We start from the raw sequence: 17992 nt of genomic DNA on the forward strand, positions 1-17992 counted from the left end.
TTGCTATGTTATTGTACCTTCTATGAAAAACGGCAATAAATGTTATAATCTGACAAGGCTTTTCAAACTAAATGAAAAAAAAATCCTATGGTTGTTTGTTACATCTGACCAGCTATGGTCAGACAACCAAATCACTGACATTTAAACCATAAATATTTCTGCAAACGATTCCTGTGACGGTGTCATTTTTCCTAGTTGGCTAAAGTATCCATCCTAAATACTTGTAACTGAGTTGCATTTATTCATTATGCTGGTATTCTACTCTATTTCATCAACCTAGTTTTTTCTGCAAATCAAAAAACTGTTACTCAACCTTATCCAGTTTTTAAAATGAAAATTACTTATTTTTATCAGTGAAAAAAATTGAAAAGCAAAGTGTCTAGAATATGGAAAATATGCAAAATGTAATTTATCAGTCTCTATTTTTAATGAAATTGCAAACATACTTAAACAAGAGCGTAAGTTATGATTGCAGAAATATTCATCGTACTTAGACATTAGTTGTAGTGTTGAAAGGAAGAAACATGCTAAAATTCTGATAAAATCCTCAAGATTCAGATAAAATCTTATTTCCTTATTCTACACTCTGTATGATGTATATATAGAAACATTAAGGAAAATGTTACTTAGATGTCATAAAGATTTCTTGAAAGTATGTCAAAATTTTAACCACTTTGTGTTTGAGCAATGTGCATATCGAATAAAAGCTTGTTTGAACATTTGAAGGAAACATCTAATCAGTGAAAGTTTAGGTCAGGTCAAACACCAACTCCCGAAAACTCCTGATATTGAATCAAATGGCAAGGGGGAGTGTGACAAATATAGTGACAGCGATATTATATCACGAAGTTTTAACCGTATTCACTTGAATACATTTTTTTTGTGTGCATTGTGTTTTGATACGACCCCCGAATTCTGTCAGACGATGTGTATTGCCGCATACGTTATTTTCTTTGCTTTTCGAGATTTTAATGTTGTTATGATGTTAAATTAATTGTTATGAGTAGATAGAGACAGCAGATTACACCACTGTATCAAGGTGTGTGTTTAATATTTAGTTTTTTGGGTTAAATAATTTGATAGTATTAAGTGGTGTGGGGGAAACTTTATTCAGAGATTGAATAATATTTATTTACCAGTATATTACTGGTGTAGGTTTTCTTGATTACTGGTTCATTTACCGGTTTAGGATTAAACTAATTAAACTTAGGACTTTAATAGGTCTAAGAGAGTTAGACTTGCATATGAATTATTTATTTACTGGATAAGATTCCAGTTATAGAGGTTTTTATAAGTTTGTGAAACACCGGAGATTTTGTGAAATGTTGAACAGTATTGTTTTGTTTCTGTATCCTGTAAAATAAATTTATAAACTTTCAATGGAGTTCTTGACTTGTTGAAGACAGTCCAGTTAGCATCCGCACGTTACAATTTTGGCATCCACGGCGGGATCTGTAAAATTTACAGATCCAGTGATTGAATTCTGTACCTCTAAAAAAAGTTTTTAATGTACCTGTAATTTACAGGTTATTTGAAAAAAAAACATTTGGTATACAATACTGTTTACTTGCATTATCTTGGTGTTTTATGTACAAGTTATTTTACTTGTTTACAGTAACTCTATGTCATGGGTTCTAAGAGAAAAGCTCGTAGTCGCGCGGCAAGAAGAAGTCGAGATATGGATTCTCCTGTAAGCAGACACATAGAAGAGGATGTTCTGGTGGGTAGAGACTACAATTCTGACGCATCTCAATCTTTCCAGTCTGAAAAAGAGGAAAGAAAACTGAGTGAAACACCTGCTAATAACACAAACATTAGCACAAGAAAGACAAGTTCTACTCCACACACAAATGTAGAGTCTGAAATATTTGCAACTAATGCAGGTAAATTACCTGTTGCAGATCATACATGTTTAGTACATGTTACAAACAATACCCTTTTGCAACACAATTCAGGTGATGTACCTGTAAGTTTTACTGATGTAATCCAGGTACCCAGCACACATAGTAGAGCTCCTACTCCTAGCTCTTTGACAAATGTATATAAGGGTAACAACTCAGTGCACTCTCTATTTTCACATGAAGTAAGTGCTAGGCCACCATTATTTTTGTCGGGTACTCAAGGTCACGTAGCTTCACCTTTTGTAAGCTTAAGTAACCCACTGCCAGAGTATTTGCAAAATTGCAACACGGGTTACTTGACAACACTCTCAACTGCACATTCTGTACCTCGCAATCATAGTCCTTCAATGACCAGCAGTACTTTCATGCATTGTCAAGAGCCACTGCACACAGTTGAGTCAGGGCATGCACCAACTATTTTAAAACCTTATTTTAATGTTGGCACATTAAGACAAGTCAATACAATGTCCAGTACACACAATACAGGTTATGTACCTGTCATATCTCATACTGGTCAGTTTTTACCAGTTTCCTCATCAGCAAATACTTTACCTGCTGCTTGTACAGGTCATATTCCTTTTCCTACTTCTTTAGGTAATATACCTATTGTTTCAAGTATGGGTTTCCCATCTAATTACCCATCGTCTCACAAGGTTCAAAACACCTCTACCACAAGCTGTGCTTTGAGAGGGAGAAGTCTGTAAAAAGTTGTGAACATACTTTATACAACACTTTATTACATTATGTCAAAACTCATTCCGTGATTGGAGAAGTCAAAGTGGTGCTCGAAACAACAACACCAGTATATCATCATTTTCAAAACTATCAGGCGCCACCTTATGATGCTCCATTGCAGATCCATAATGACAATGTGTCGCTAACCTCAAACATTGCCCAGCTAATTCAGGCCGAGGTGGAAAAAGCAGTACAGATACTGTCAGCAAAAATGCAGCATGCTAGGCTTTTATAAAAAAAAAAAAAAAAAAACAAAAAAAAAAAAAAACAAAAAACAAAAAACAGCGACCAACAAACTTCAGTATGAAGACAATTCTGACTCAGACCAGAGTCTAGTAATGCTAGATCTTCAGTCGTCTTTCATGAAACCAAATCAAGAGATTCCAGAGTAAAGTTACTTCCCTTTAATGGCAAAGAAGATTGGAAAATTTGGTACGCAAGATTTGAGGAGATCGCAGAAAGGAAGAGAGAGATGGAGTGAAAAACGAAAACTTGACGAGTTATTGCCACGTTTTCATAGGATAGCAGCAGAATTTGTTTATGGCCAACTCGTAGAAACTATAGAAAACTGACAGAGGAATTAAACAACAAATTTCGGGTTTTTGAAACTAGAAAGACCTTTATATCCAAATTTTAGTAACCGGCAACAAAAACCTGGAGAAAGAGTGGAGGACTACGCTGGTGAATTACAAGGGTTGTATGACAAAGCACACCCCAAGAGAAACTCTGAGACGCGAGAAGAAGATCTGTTACGAAGATTCTTAGATGGGCTAGCAGACAGCGATTCCCAGTTTCATGTCGAATATGTCAAAGAACCAGAGAATATAGACGAGGCCGTCCTGCAAGTAGTAAATTTCGAAGAGACTGGTCGAGCACAGAAAAACAAGCAAAAAGCTGTGAGACAAATCAAAGAACAGAAAACTGAAGCCAGAAGTGAGGCCTTTAAGAAGTTTCCAAAGGGAAGTCAGACCAAAAGTACAGCAAAACAGACAGAAGAACAACAAAGAAACAATGACTTAGAAGTACAGCTGCAAAAGTTAAGCAAGGAGTTAAAGTCTTACAAGCAGAAATATGGCACAAAAGAGGAGACTGAAATTTTAGCCGATAACAGGACCAACGAACTACAGCAATTGACAAACCACATGAAAATTGAAAATGGTGACAAAAGAATACCTACTATTGTCTGTTACTACTGTAAACAAAATGGACACTATGCAAGGGAATGTCCCCTGAAAATACCGCACAACCAGACTCAACAGCCTTTGTTGTTAGACCCCATCCTTTAAATGGCCATTAGCCATTTCTGAGGGTCGAGGGATGGCTACAAAGATTACTACTGAGGACCGACAGACGGACAGTAGAGACTCTACAAAAGAAGAAAAACTAGATTAAACTACAAAATTAAACAGATTACCAAATACAACAGGAATTTATCTAGAGGGAATGGTGAATGGGTATTTTGTTCATTTTACTACAGATACTGGAGCTTCCACCAGTATTCTGTCTCACAGGGTATACAAGAAATTAAAGGATGATAAAAAACCTTTGTTGATAGGAAATTCTCAACTCCGAGGTGCAGGTGGGGCAAATATACCTGTTTATGGGTATAGATCCTTTGAAATTCAAATTGGAGAAGTAAGAATAGAGAAACAACTTCTGGTAGCAGAAATAGAAGATGATGCTCTGCTGGGAATGGACATTTTAATGGACAAAGAAAGTAAAGCCGAAATTCATCTGGACAGAAAAATTATAAAATTTTATGGACATGAAATTCTATGCATTTCAAATGATGATGAATCAAAATTGACTCTTAGATCAGCTGACCAATACATTATACCCCTTATGAGTGAAATGCTGATTCAGACATTTGTTGAACGCAATAATGAAGAAGATAAAGAGAAAATGTTTCTTTTTTAACCTTCACCAGAATATACAGCTCAATTTTCGTTGCTTTTGGCGCCAGCAGCGATTGATATTGTTAAGAAAGTTACAGTACCCTCGAGAATCATGAATCCTCTGGAAGAAACGAAAACATTGTACAAGACACAGTTCTGGAACTGCTGAGGTCTTTTTGGAGGTATCAAGATTGGGTTTACAGGTAGCTGAGGAAAACAATATCAGAAGAGTAGCTGAAAATGGAGAGGGGTTGGAAGGTCAAACTGAAGAGGAATCTTTAGCACACTTGACAGATCTGTATGAGAGGTCTGTAAGCAACTTGTCCAGAGCAGAGGCAAAAACCTTGAAAACCCTGCTAAAAAGTTATTCAGAAGTCTTCTCCAAAAATGAATGGGATTTAGGCAGAACTCACCTCACAGAGCATGAAATAATAACTGAAAATCATCGTCCAATAAAACAGCCTCCACGTCGAGTGCCCTTGGCTTTGGCAGATGAAGAGAAAAATGCAATTCAGCAACTTCAAGACAAAGGAATCATTAGACCGTCTTTGTCTCCTTGGGCTTCTCCTTTAGTCCTAGTAAAAAAGAAGAATGGGAAAATACGGGTATGTGTGGACTATAGAAGACTAAACCAAATTACCACAAAGGATGCATTACCGTTGTCTCGTGTTCAGGATTGTTTAGATTCAGTTGCAGGTTCAGGCTATTTCTCTACACTAGATCTCACCTCTGGTTACCATCAAATCAAAGTTAAAGAAGATGATATAGCCATGACAGCTTTTGTAACCAAATATGGTCACTTTGAATATGTTACCATGCCATTTGGGCTAACCAATGCTCCAGCAACCTTTCAAAGAGTTATGGAGTTAGCCATGAGAGGGTTACAGTGGGAATTCTGCTTTATCTACCTCGATGATATCATAATCTTCAGCAAGTCCTTTGATGAACATGTTGAACGAGTAAAACAAGTTTTAACAAAACTACATTAAGCTGGATTAAAATTAAACCTGAAAAATGTGAACTTTTCCAAAAAGAGGTCAAGTTTTTAGGCCATACAATAAATGAGAATGGCATTGCTCCAGATATGCAGAATGTGGAAAAAATTGTCAACTGGCCATGTCCGAAGAATTTAACAGAAGTACGCCAATTTCTTGGGATGGCATCATATTACAGAAAATTCATCAAAGACTTTTCTTCAAAGGCCAAGCCCCTTACAAACTTAACGAAGAAAAATGAACCATTTCATTGGACGCAGGATTGCCAAACAGTCTTCACTGTTTTGAAGAATGCTCTAATTGTTCCAGAAATCATGGGCTATCCAGACCCTAATAAAGGCATTTTTATACTAGACACTGATGCCTGTGATATAGGAATTGGCGCAGTTTTGAGTCAAATACACGATGGACGTGAAAGAGTAATTTCTTATGCCAGTCGAACCCTCAATAAAGCCGAGAGAAATTATTGCGTAACTGACAAGGAATTACTGGCAGTCAAGCATTTTATCGAGTATTTTAGGCAATATTTATCTGGTCGAAAGTTCATCGTTAGATCAGATCATCAAGCACTTGTATGGTTGTTTAACCTCAAAGAACCAAAAGGAAGAGTGGCAAGATGGCTAGAAATTCTATCAGCTTATGACTTTGAAGTGGAGTACAGACCAGGCCCTAAGCATGGAAATGCAGATGCTCTCTCTAGATGTATAAACCCAAGAGACTGTCAGTGTGACATGGTTGACAATATGGACATACTGAAATGCGGCCCTTGTAAAAAATGCATCTCACGAGCCAATAACATACCGAATGGGAAAATTTCCACTCCAAAACTTTCTGAGACTGCAAGAAAAGTAGTTACCAGGAAGCAGCAACAGGAATCCATTTCATCAGACTGCACCATTTGGAAAACCCATTATTCATCTTCTACACTCCACAAACTTCAGGTTGAAGATCCTGACATTGCCCCTGTTCTACAACAGAAGTCGAAAAATGAGCGACTATCAAAAGCTGACTTAGTGTCTTATTCAGTTGCCACTAGACATTACTTTAGCCTGTGGGATCAACTTGCCATCAAAGATGGAGTTCTTTATAATTTATGTAGAACTACGTTAGGCAATACCACTGAACAATTCATCGTCCCAAAAGTTATGAAGAAAGAAATTCTCACCATGTGCCATTGTTCTCTATTATCAGGACATTTAGGGATTAAGAAAACAAAATTTAGAGTTACCAGAAACTTTTACTGGTTTGAATTGAAGGAAGAAATCAGAATATTTATTGTATCTTGTGAAAACTGTTCAGTGAACAAACCTCCTGCACATAAACCCAAAGCTCATCTGGGAATTATGTTGTTTGGTGCCCCATGGGATTGTCTGGCCACAGATTATATTGGTCCTTTACCTATCACAAAGAGAAAGAATAGGTACATTGTTGTTTTCATGGACTATTTTACAAAATGGGTTGAAGCTTTCCCCGTTCCAGATCAGACAGCGGAATGTACAGCTCGAGTTCTTTTGAATGAAATTATTACAAGATATGGTTGCCCTACAACTATACATTCTGACCAAGGTCGAAATTATGAGTCCAATATCTTTCAAGAATTATGTGCATTATTACACATTAAGAAAACTAGATTTATTTTATCTGTAAGATGTTTCCATAACTTTATGTAAATAAGTATTTTAATGAAATTAAAAAAAAGATACTGCACTTATGGTACATGAACTTTCTGATCATCGGTTTTTCTTTCGGATCACCGGGTTTTCATCGGGTTACAGACAGAATTAATTCTAGGAAACAATTTCTTTGATTGTAGAAAAGATTGAAATAATTCTAACATTTCAAACTATGAAAATTTGCTCGCATTATTTTTTCTACGGTATTTTACTATAATAAAAAAAGAAGTCTGATTCCGCCGTGACCATGCAAGACGAGTAAATGTATTGCACCCAATCAGTTTATAGTATTAATCGATTTAATTCCATATGTATATATCTTTATTTAAGAAGTCAATATTATTTTTGGCTACATGTATTTGGTTAGATGATGTTAATCTAATTTTAAATTGGTTACGGACTTTCAACATTCCGCCCTTTGAATACGCCGTATATGAGATTACCGGATAAGTCAAAAATGATTTTTAGGGTTTAATAATTCATTAGAAACAGTACACACAAAGTTTAGTAGCAAGGATTCATAATTATTTAATCGTAAAAGTCGCATTTCACCCTTTTAATATCTGTTTCTAAATTTTTGTGTTTTCTATAGTAAAGAAAAAAAAGTCATTCAATGTTCGTTAATTAATACGAGGTTTTAAGTATCTGATATATAAACGTTTACATGTACATAAGTTAGAGCTTAGCGTAAACGTACAGGTACATGTGTAGTTGTACAGATTCATATTCTGTTGACACAGTTTACTGTATTAATGCAGAGCGCCATTATATTAACAATTATTTAGATTTCTACTCAGGAAATTACTTTTCTTGAACAATATAGTTTTTTAAAGCTGATTTCTTTGGACCAGTCTTTCGGCCGGTCTTCTACATGTATTTTTTCCCTAAGATTTTAATATTTAATTGCGATTTTTGGATACACCGCAGATTGTAAGCTTTAGACATTAAATATAAATATTTAATTTATGGCGTAAATTTCTTCCGTGAAATAGTTTAGTATTAGTAGATAAATTTATTAGGTACAAATGTATATTTTTTTCATAAATAATAAATCTATTTATAGAGTTTTATAAATTTATAATAGTACCCGTGAGAAACGGCACATAATTATGTAAGGAATTTTTGTGCAACAGTTACATGTATGTTAAATATCCATAATTAAAGGAGTCATAGTTCAACCTTAAGATGAGAATTTCCACATTTACACAAATAATCGTAAATCCACACCCTTGAGTAGAAATTAGAAAAAACAGTCTCCATTTCATAATAATCCATTTAATCATTGTCAAAAAATATGTATAAAGACACAACTTTTGTAAAATTACCAGTGATCTCAATTTTTTTTTATTATAATAATTAAATGTACTTCAAAATTTAGATTAGAAGCTTTGCAAGTACTTAAATTAAAATATTGTAGCAACTAAACAAAATAATCTTTTCATCTTGTCAGAAAACGTTCCGCATTTTGAAACAATCCTATCAGGTTTTGCGTTTATCCTATCGTGAAGATCGTTTATCAGGTCTATCGTGTTTTGCGTTTATCGTGTTTTGCGTGTATCGTGTTTTGCGTTTATCATGTTTTGCGTTTATCCTATCGTGCGTGTATCCTGTCCTATCGTGCGTGTATCCTATCGTATCGTGCGTGTATCCTATCGTATCGTGCGTGTATCCTATCGTATCGTGTATCCTGTAAAGAATAACGATGCGGGTACTGTAGCTATACATTTTAATATTTCTTATATTAATATTTCAAAGTCTGTGTGCAAATGACTTTGATCCACAAAATCACATTCCCCAGAAAATTAATTTCATGTTTGACTTATCTGTTAATCAAGAGAACACTAGGCATTACTTTGTTTTGATGTCAGGTACAAGGGTCATGGTGTTACCCAATGGTCCAGCCCCCTGTAATAAGAAGTTAGTGGTGATAGCAGAGAAGTTAAAACCATTAATAAGAGACCTGATGGATCACACAAATATGGTAAGATATGTAGAAGTTGTGACACTGGTCAGCAATTTATCTGCAAATGAGCAAACAAATAAGTTCTGAAAGAATTGGCAAGATTTATACATGTTGTATTTAAAAATGCACATGCAGGAATCTTTAGAGCATATGAAAACTTTTTTAAAAATTCAATAAATATTGAAATAAATGTTTATTCACATTTTTCATTTATTTTTACAAAAAGCAATTTGAAACCAAAAGCTGAGCATTATTAGTATAAATCTACACAGTATAGATTAGAAGTCACCACTGGTTTCAGGGATTTATTAATAGCCCTAATGTTAGTAATCACTCTCATTTTCCCTCCTTTGAAAATGGGATTTAAATATAACAAGATAAATCCCTGCATATACATGTAGAAATTCTAGGACAGAAAATGCAAACTCAAGTATTACTGATAAAATTAGTTTAAAATTTACCGGTATATGGCATCATTTTGATATTGAGTGAAATTAAAAGAACATGTAATATAAGTATGGGATTTTATCAAGAAAACTCAGTGGGACAACTTCCCCTGTTATATTTCCAGAGATATAAGGGAAGATTGACTCACAAATTTCCAGACCGAAATCTGCATTCAGTCAGCATTCACTCACTGTTCACTTATAGCTTGCTCAGCATTTTATGGACTGTATGTTTAGAATTGAATATATTTACAATTTTCTGACATCGTTATAAATTATATACTAATTTTATTCCCTCCAGCTGAAGATGTGGATTGCATTCCTGATTCCAAAAATTGAAGATGGGAATAACTTTGGTGTATCAGTTCAGGTAAAATATATGCAGAAATACTCTTTAATCAGTTATTGAAAATAGACAATACATTTAATATGTATTCTGATTGTCATCAGTTAATGGAATTGGTGGAAAGAATAGTCATTGTGAAAATTAGAATGAGTCGATGCATGTTAGTGCATGAAGCAATTTATTATTTAATTTCAAAGAAAAGGAAAACTGATGAATTAGAATGTTTATATGATGTGTGAAATTACAACCTTTGACCTAGTTCTGGTATTTTTGATTTTAGGAGGAAACAATGGGAGAGGCCAGACAGGTAGAAACTGAGGCTGCCTCTTACTTAGACCAGGTGTCTAGATACTTCATCTCACGGGCAAAACTCATCTCTAAAGTGGCCAAATACCCACACATAGTAAGTCATCTCAAGGGCAGAACTCATCTAAAGTGGCCAAATACCCACACATAGTAAGTCATCTCACGGGGAAATACCCACACATAGTAAGTCATCTCAGGGGGAAAACTCATCTCCAAAGTGGCCAAATACCCACACATAGTAAGTCATCTCACGGGCAGAACTCATCTCCAAAGTGGTCAAATACCCACATAGAGTAATTAAGTCATCTCACGGGCAAAACTGATCTCTAAAGTGGCCAAATACCCACACCTAGTAAGTCATCTCACAGGGAAAACTCATCTCCAAAGTGGCCAAATACCCACACATAGTAAGTCATCTTACTGGAAAAACTCATCTTCAAAGTGGCCTAATACCCACACATACCGTATAACGGGTAATTTTTACTGCTGTAAATTTTTACGAATTTCGGTTGAAATAGGGTGTTTTAATTTTTTACGCATTAAATTTTTACGAATTGAGCATGTCCGTAAAAATTAAAATCATCGGCGGTGAAATTCCACATCAATGTTTTAGTATTTTGAATGCGTTAACATACAAATACATGTTTTAAATGTGTCTGGACAACCCGAAGTAAAAATAAAAACGAAATTATTCCCTTGATAACGAGTGTCGATTTATTAAATATTTTTATTCATCTAAATACCGTAATACGTCACCTGCCCTGAATTTATTCCTTTTTAGCTCACCTGAGCCAAAGGCTCAAGTGAGCTTTTCTGATCACATTTTGTCCGGCGTCCGTCTGTCCGTCTGTCTGTCTGTCTGTAAACTTTTCACATTTTTGACTTCTTCTCAAGAACCGCTGGGCCAATTTCAACCAAACTTGATACAAAGCATCCTTGGGTGAAGGGGATTCAAGTTTGTTCAAATGAAGGGCCAGGCCCTCATTCAAGGGGAGATAATTGGGAATTAATGAAAATTTGGTGGTATGTTTTAAAAATCTTCTTCTCAAGAACCACTGTACCAGGAAAGATGAAACTTATGGGGAAACATCCTCAGGTAGTGTAGATTCAAATTTATTCAAATCATGACCCCCGGGGGTAGGGCGGGGCCACAATGGCCGACCAAAGTTTTACATAGAAATATATAGGAAAATTCTTTAAAAATCTTCTTTTCAAGAATAGCAAAACCAGAATCGATCATATTGATATGGAAGCATCCTCAGGTAGTGTAGATTCAAATTTGTTCAAATCATGACCCCTAGGGGTAGGGCGGGGCCAAAAATGGCCGACCGAAGTTTTACATAGAAATATATAGGAAAATTCTTTAAAAATCTTCTTCTCAAGAATAGCAAAGCCAGAATTGATCATATTTATATGGAAGCATCCTCAGGTAGTGTAGATTCAAGTTAGTTCAAATCATGACCCCCTGGCGTAGGGCGGGGCCACAATGGCCGACCAAAATTTTACATAGAAATATATAGGAAAATTCTTTAAAAATCTTCTTTTAAAGAATAGCAAAACCAGAATTGATCATATTGATATGGAAGCATGCTCAGGTAGTGTAGATTCAAGTTTGTTCAAATCATGACCCCTAGGGGTAGGGCGGGGCCAAAATGGCCGACCGAAGTTTTACATAGAAATATATAGGAAAATTCTTAAAAAATCTTCTTCTCAAGAATAGCAAAGCCAGAATTGATCATATTTATATGGAAGCATCCTCAGGTAGTGTAGATTCAAGTTTGTTCAAATCATGACCCCCTGGGGTAGGGCGGGGCCACAATGGCCGACCAAAGTTTTACATAGAAATATATAGGAAAATTCTTTAAAAATCTTCTTTTAAAGAATAGCAAAACCAGAATTGATCATATTGATATGAAAGCATCCTCAGGTAGTGTACATTCAAGTTTGTTCAAATCATAACCCCCGGGGGTAGGGCGGGGCCACAATGGCCGACCAAAGTTTTAGATAGACATATATAGGAAAATTCTTTAAAAATCATCTTCTCAAGAATAGCAAAGCCATGATTGGTCATGGGACTGCTTTTGGATTTAAACTTTTCAATAATAAACCAATTTCTACTTTTTCCTAGCCATAGTGCTCAGGTGAGCGATGTGGCCCATGGGCCTCTTGTTCAATTAATGCACATGTCTACGCACCATTATTGTGGCGCAGCACGTGCCCATCTTCACTTTAATGGAAACAAAGAGAGACAACTCAAACCTTCGTGATTAAGTTGATAGAATTACAGGGGACATGCAATGTTGAAGTTTTTACTGGAAGCAAATAAAAAAAGAAGAAAGGGTCAAAATCTTGAAAAACGGATATAATTTGAAGACTTCAGTCTGTAATAATTAAGCCATTATCAGAAATTATGCGTCCCGTAAGAAGAACCAGGTAGTTGACGATGTTTGTATAATTTGTGCTTTAATTAGATTTTTACTTCTTTGATCCTAATTGATAACCAATTAAAAAGTTCCCCAAAATACCAACAGTTATCAGTACTAATTCTATAGCCCCCAGGTACTTAGCTAAATGGCAGTGATAGCACTGAAATACTCTCATAATACGATGTTAAAAATTAGGCAAGGCTTATTTTACTTCTGTGAAATTTTACGCGTTTAAATTTTACGGATTTATAAAACTCGTAAAAATTAGTAATGATTAGCAGCACGTAAAAAATACCTGTTATACGGTAGTACATCATCTCACGGGCAAAACTCATCTCCAAAGTGGCCTAATACCCACACATACTGTAGTTTTGTCATATTATGGACAAAACGCATCTCCAAAGTGGCCAAATACTCACACATAGTAAGCATTGGGAAGCAAATTGAAAGTGGGCTGGGGGGGAAGGTAAGTGAAAGAGAACAAAAATTTCAAACCTACAAAAGAAAACTTGACAAGCCAAAATAAAAAAAAAAAAAAAATTGTCTCAACATGAAAATCTTATTTCAGTGAAAGGGGGGAGGGGGGGGGATAAGGTGGAACTTCTTTCAGTACCAAATTTTTTTTCCAAACACTAACACTTACCCATTTTTAGCTCTACTGGTCAGAGACCAGAAGAGCTTATGCGAGAGTAAGGTGTCCGTCGTCTGTCCATCTGTCTGTCTGTCTAGCTGTCCGTCTGTCTGTAAACAATTATTCAAAACGGTACTCCTACAGTTTTGTTCTGATTTCAATATAACTTGGCACACAAGTAGACTACACAAGATACATAATTTCATGCATTGGTTTTTGAATTTGATGAGCGGTGTTGCCATGGTTACTAAAAATAAAAATTTTGGTGAAATTCCTTTAAAACGCTACTCCTCCTACAGTTTTGATGTGATTTCAATATAACTTGACACACAAGTAGACTACATTAAGGTACATAATTTAGTGCGTTGGTTTTTGATTTCAATGAACAGTGTTGCCTTGATTACTAGAAAGAGAAATTTTGGTGAAATTCCTTTAAAATGCTATTCCTACAGTTTTGGTATGATTTAAATAAAATTTGTCACACAAGTAGACTACACTAAGATACATAATTTAGTGCGTTGGTTTTTGATTTCGATGAGCAGTGTTGCCATGGTTACTACAAAAAAATTTTGATGAAATTCCTTTAAAATGCTACTCCTCCTACTGTTTTGGTGTGATTTCAATATAACTTGACACACAAGTAGACTACATTAAGATACATAATTTAGTGCATAGGTTTTTGATTTCAATGAACAGTGTTGCCTTGATTACTACAAAGAGAAATTTTGGTGAAATTCCTTTAAAATGCTACAGTAACTCCTACAGTTTTGGTCTGATTTCAATATTACTTGGCACACAAGTAGACTACACTATGACACATAATTAAGTGCATCAGTTTTTTATTTCGATGAAGTGTTGCCATGGTTACTAAAAATAGAAATTTTGGTGAAATTCCTTTAAAGTGCTACTCCTCCTACAATTTTGGTTTGATTCCAGTATAACTTTGCACACAAGTAGACTCATTCTTGCTCTAACTATACTGATGTTAAAAACCATACTCCCCACTCTGTGTTTTTTCCTAAAGTATTTGAGACAGCTAGAATACTTTTTCTTAAAGTGAACTTGATCAAATGATTGTGGGTCAAAGGCATAATGTACACTTTTTTCCCAGTGACCTTGTAAATATTGCTGGAATGACCTTTGGCCAAAAATCAAGACAAACCTTGGAACAAATATCGCCCTCATTTCAAGACAGTACCATGTATTTTAAATATCTTAGTGTGGTACAAATTGTACATGGTTTCACTAAACATTTATGTGGAACAATAATATAATTTTTAACAATCTTCATACATTCTGATAATGATTTGTTTTAAATCACAGGATGACTACAGACAAGCGGTGAGGGAATTAGACGAGAAAGAATATGTCAGTCTGCGCCTCATCTGCTGTGAAGTCCGCAACCACTACGTAAGTATCCCGCAAATAGCTGCAGATCTGTAGCTCTCTGGTCTGCAAAAAAATATAGATGGACAACCAGAGAGCTGCAGTGCCAACTATTGATAAAAGTGTATATTCATTATGTATAAAAAAAATGTGTTGTTTTCTCAATTTATTTCTCTTATATTTACATGTATGCTGCCATTTCAAAATATTACTAACCGTGTGTTTCTAGGGTGTTCTTTTTTTTACTTCCACAACAAAACATTTCCCAAAACAAGGCTTGAATTTGAGACCATTAAAAATTTCGCTTATTTATATATTGCTATATATTAATGGTGGGAAGATAATTCAGTCTGATCCCCTTTGTGCATGGCTTGTACAATGCAGTTTTCTTGCAGAAGTAGTAAAAGATTATGTAGAAACACACATTTATAAATATTTTGAAATATGAATTGAAAAAAAAAATTGAGAAACAGCCTACTTTTTGTGCTTAATAAATATACACTTTTTTCAATGTAGTCCTCTGGTTGTCCATCCCAATTTTTTTTTCAGACCAGAGAGCTACAGATCTTCAGCTAAGGATAAATATGTTTTAAGTGTACAATTATGATAAAGTAAAATTTATACATAATCATCAGTATATAACTCTTTTGTCTATAACCTGTTCTTGTTTATTTTAGGCAAGCCTCCATGACCTGGTGTTGAAGAATATCGACAAAATCAAGAAACCAAGATCAGCAAATGCTGACAGTCTCATTTACTGATGGCAATTAACAGATTAATTGATAAATTAAACACCTTTAATTAATTTTTTTGGCATAAACAAACCAAGGAAACATCAATGTTACTAAAATTTAAAAATTGGATGAACACAGCATGGGGCGCCGTACAAGCAGGAGATGGATTGTTGCATTGTTTGGTGCTAAAAATATCAGCAACCAGAAGAAATGTGAATTAAAAACATTATACATTAAATGTCAGAAAATGGGGCTCATAGAGTTCAGGACAATGTAGTTCATCATCATCAGTTGTTGGGTACATAAATTATCAAATCATAGGAATTATTTCATACCATTCAACCTTGCAATGTTTTATTGTTACTAAAAATATCTGTTGGATGATTGTACCCCGGCCGTTTTAAATTCATTGATTTTACAATGCTGGTAGTTTTTATTTCCTTTTTTGTCTCTATTGAAATTTCATTTTGATATTTTCCATTTTCATATTTCAAATCACAATATACATGTAATAATATTGTGTTTTCCTCTGCAAATCAGATTGTTGACAAATTAAACGGAAATTGAAAACTTGTTTTATCAAATGTAAAACCACCATTAAATGGATATATTGAATGGGGGAATAAAGAGATAAAAGTCTTTAAAATGTTATTTTTTTAGTATTTTTGTGAATGCAGAGAGAGCATTCATAGAGTTTAAATGTTCAAAAGCTTCATGATAAGAAATATTGAAAGAATATGTTAATATATAACTTTATACAATAATTTTTATTCTCTTTTTCTCAATAGAAAAATCCTGACCGTAAAAGTACTAAAATATCTTAAAGGAAGTTTTTTTTTAAATTCAATTTTTTCCTAAAAGTAGTGGGATTATTTAAATGAAAACTTTGATGATTATAATGTCAAACGCTCGTCCAAGTTCATGTGTTTAATGGTGAGACTTGTTTTTAGCAAATTGCATGTACATGTATTAATGAAATAAAAAATGAAAGATTTATTTTGTCTGAGATGTGTGCTTTAGTAAAAATATGGTCCGTGAAAATTATTTTGAGGTGATTTTAGTTTCATTGTTCATGCATAGTTTCAAGAGACCTATGAATTTGCCATCTGCAAAATTTAATTTTTCAATATTAATAATATAAAATCCCAACATACTCTATTATACTTTTTATGCTGAATCAATAATTTATGACCTCAAGATAATTTGATTTTGCAGTACATTGTAGTGTTTCTGTTTTATTTTTGTCACTACACGATCTGTGTTGAGACCTAGATTCTGTATTTAGGAAGGCCCATACTTTTAATTAGCAAGAACTAGATTTAAACAAAAGAAATCTGAGAACAACCCTTATACATGTTATAGTTTAGTAGAAAGTATTTTTATTGGTGTTGTTTACTGTTGGTCTGGTCAGCATTTTTGTACATTTAGACAGGTCTCCAAAACCACGAGGAATTTGACCATCTTTTGCACAAAGCAAAATGTTCAAAATATCCCTGAAGGATGTAGAAGGTGATTCATGTTTATATACTAGATTAATTATTTTGATGATCCTGAGCATCTTCTTTCTCTTGCTTTTGGGCAACATAGCTTCATTTATCAGTTTATTTGGTAGTCTCTGGATCCTCTATAAATGATTGTTGTGTCCTAGGCACACCTCTTCTCTATGCCTTGATCAAATAATTTCAATTTTTATGAAATTTTTGCAAATTTTGGAGATCTTACATACAGTATTCTTTCATATTAGGTAAATAACCAAATGAAAATTTTGTTACAATGAGATTTAATTTTCACCTTCATGTTTGTCACACTGCAGACCTCGTTCACCCATCTCCTTTCAATAGTCGTGTGGTACAGAAATGATGTTTTTCATGGTCTTTTCTGAATGATTATTTAAAATCTTTGAAATTAAAAAGTCAGCATTGGACAGCAGACTATAAAATCTGTGTTTTACTTAATTTTAAATCGCATTTTCCTCAGATATAACCATATCAGGCTTTTCTCGGTGTCCAATCATTGACAATTTGAAAATAATAAAATATTCCGTACGGCTAAATAAAATAAAAGAGCTGTTAAAGGCTTTTAAATTACCCTCTAAGTAGCCTGCCCTTTGTAAATTTGAATAAGCCCTTATGTATCGATGTCCGGAGTTTTTAATATTCAAACGTGAGTGTAATGACGTATATTCACATTTAATGATTGCTGTTAAAAAGGCTACTACACAGTCATATAATAAAACGTTAAAATAAGCTACAAAAGTTCATTACATGTTTAACGATTAAACGTATTCTGCAAATTAAATTGATGAACAAAAAAATCAGATCAAGAAATTGGCATTATAATTATATAAGCCTTTATTACATAAACCACAAATTCAAAGGAAAATTCTGACAATACATGTTGATGACCCATAGCTGAAAAAGATAGTTTTGTTTATCTCAAAGAATAGTCTTTCAATAAAGTTCTGAGAAATTATAATAAAAGAACTGTTCTGTATCTCTTCTGTTTATTATGCAACGAAAGAGATCGTTTAGGACTTCTGGGTTATAGTTAAAGTC

At 34.3% G+C, this 17992-nt stretch overlaps 1 protein-coding gene across 1 annotated transcript; it reads left to right on the forward strand.

Moving 5' to 3' along the window:
• Window positions 1-6692: 6692 nt before the first annotated feature.
• On the forward strand, window positions 6693-16433 carry LOC134231743 (proteasome activator complex subunit 3-like). Its single transcript, XM_062713705.1, has 6 exons — window positions 6693-6946; window positions 8955-9180; window positions 9910-9978; window positions 10235-10357; window positions 14641-14727; window positions 15381-16433. Exons 1-6 carry the CDS (start codon window positions 6693-6695, stop codon window positions 15462-15464), a joined length of 843 nt encoding a protein of 280 aa, XP_062569689.1. The 3' UTR covers window positions 15465-16433.
• Window positions 16434-17992: the final 1559 nt, after the last annotated feature.

The sequence above is a fragment of the Saccostrea cucullata genome, unplaced genomic scaffold (genome assembly GCF_032062105.1).
Source record: "Saccostrea cucullata isolate Sc308-1 unplaced genomic scaffold, CSIRO_AGI_Scuc_v1 ctg4144, whole genome shotgun sequence".
NCBI classification, from domain to species: Eukaryota; Metazoa; Mollusca; class Bivalvia; order Ostreida; family Ostreidae; genus Saccostrea; species Saccostrea cuccullata.

What these genes read in the sequence shown, in the direction of transcription:
- LOC134231743 (XM_062713705.1), top strand. Translation starts at nt 6,693, where the DNA reads ATGTGCCATTGTTCTCTATTATCAGGACATTTAGGGATTAAGAAAACA. An exon ending in TGGCCAAATACCCACACATA is followed by an intron (nt 10,358 to 14,640) that starts GTAAGTCATCTC and finishes TTTAAATCACAG; the next exon opens with GATGACTACAGACAAGCGGT. An exon ending in GTGAAGTCCGCAACCACTAC is followed by an intron (nt 14,728 to 15,380) that starts GTAAGTATCCCG and finishes TGTTTATTTTAG; the next exon opens with GCAAGCCTCCATGACCTGGT.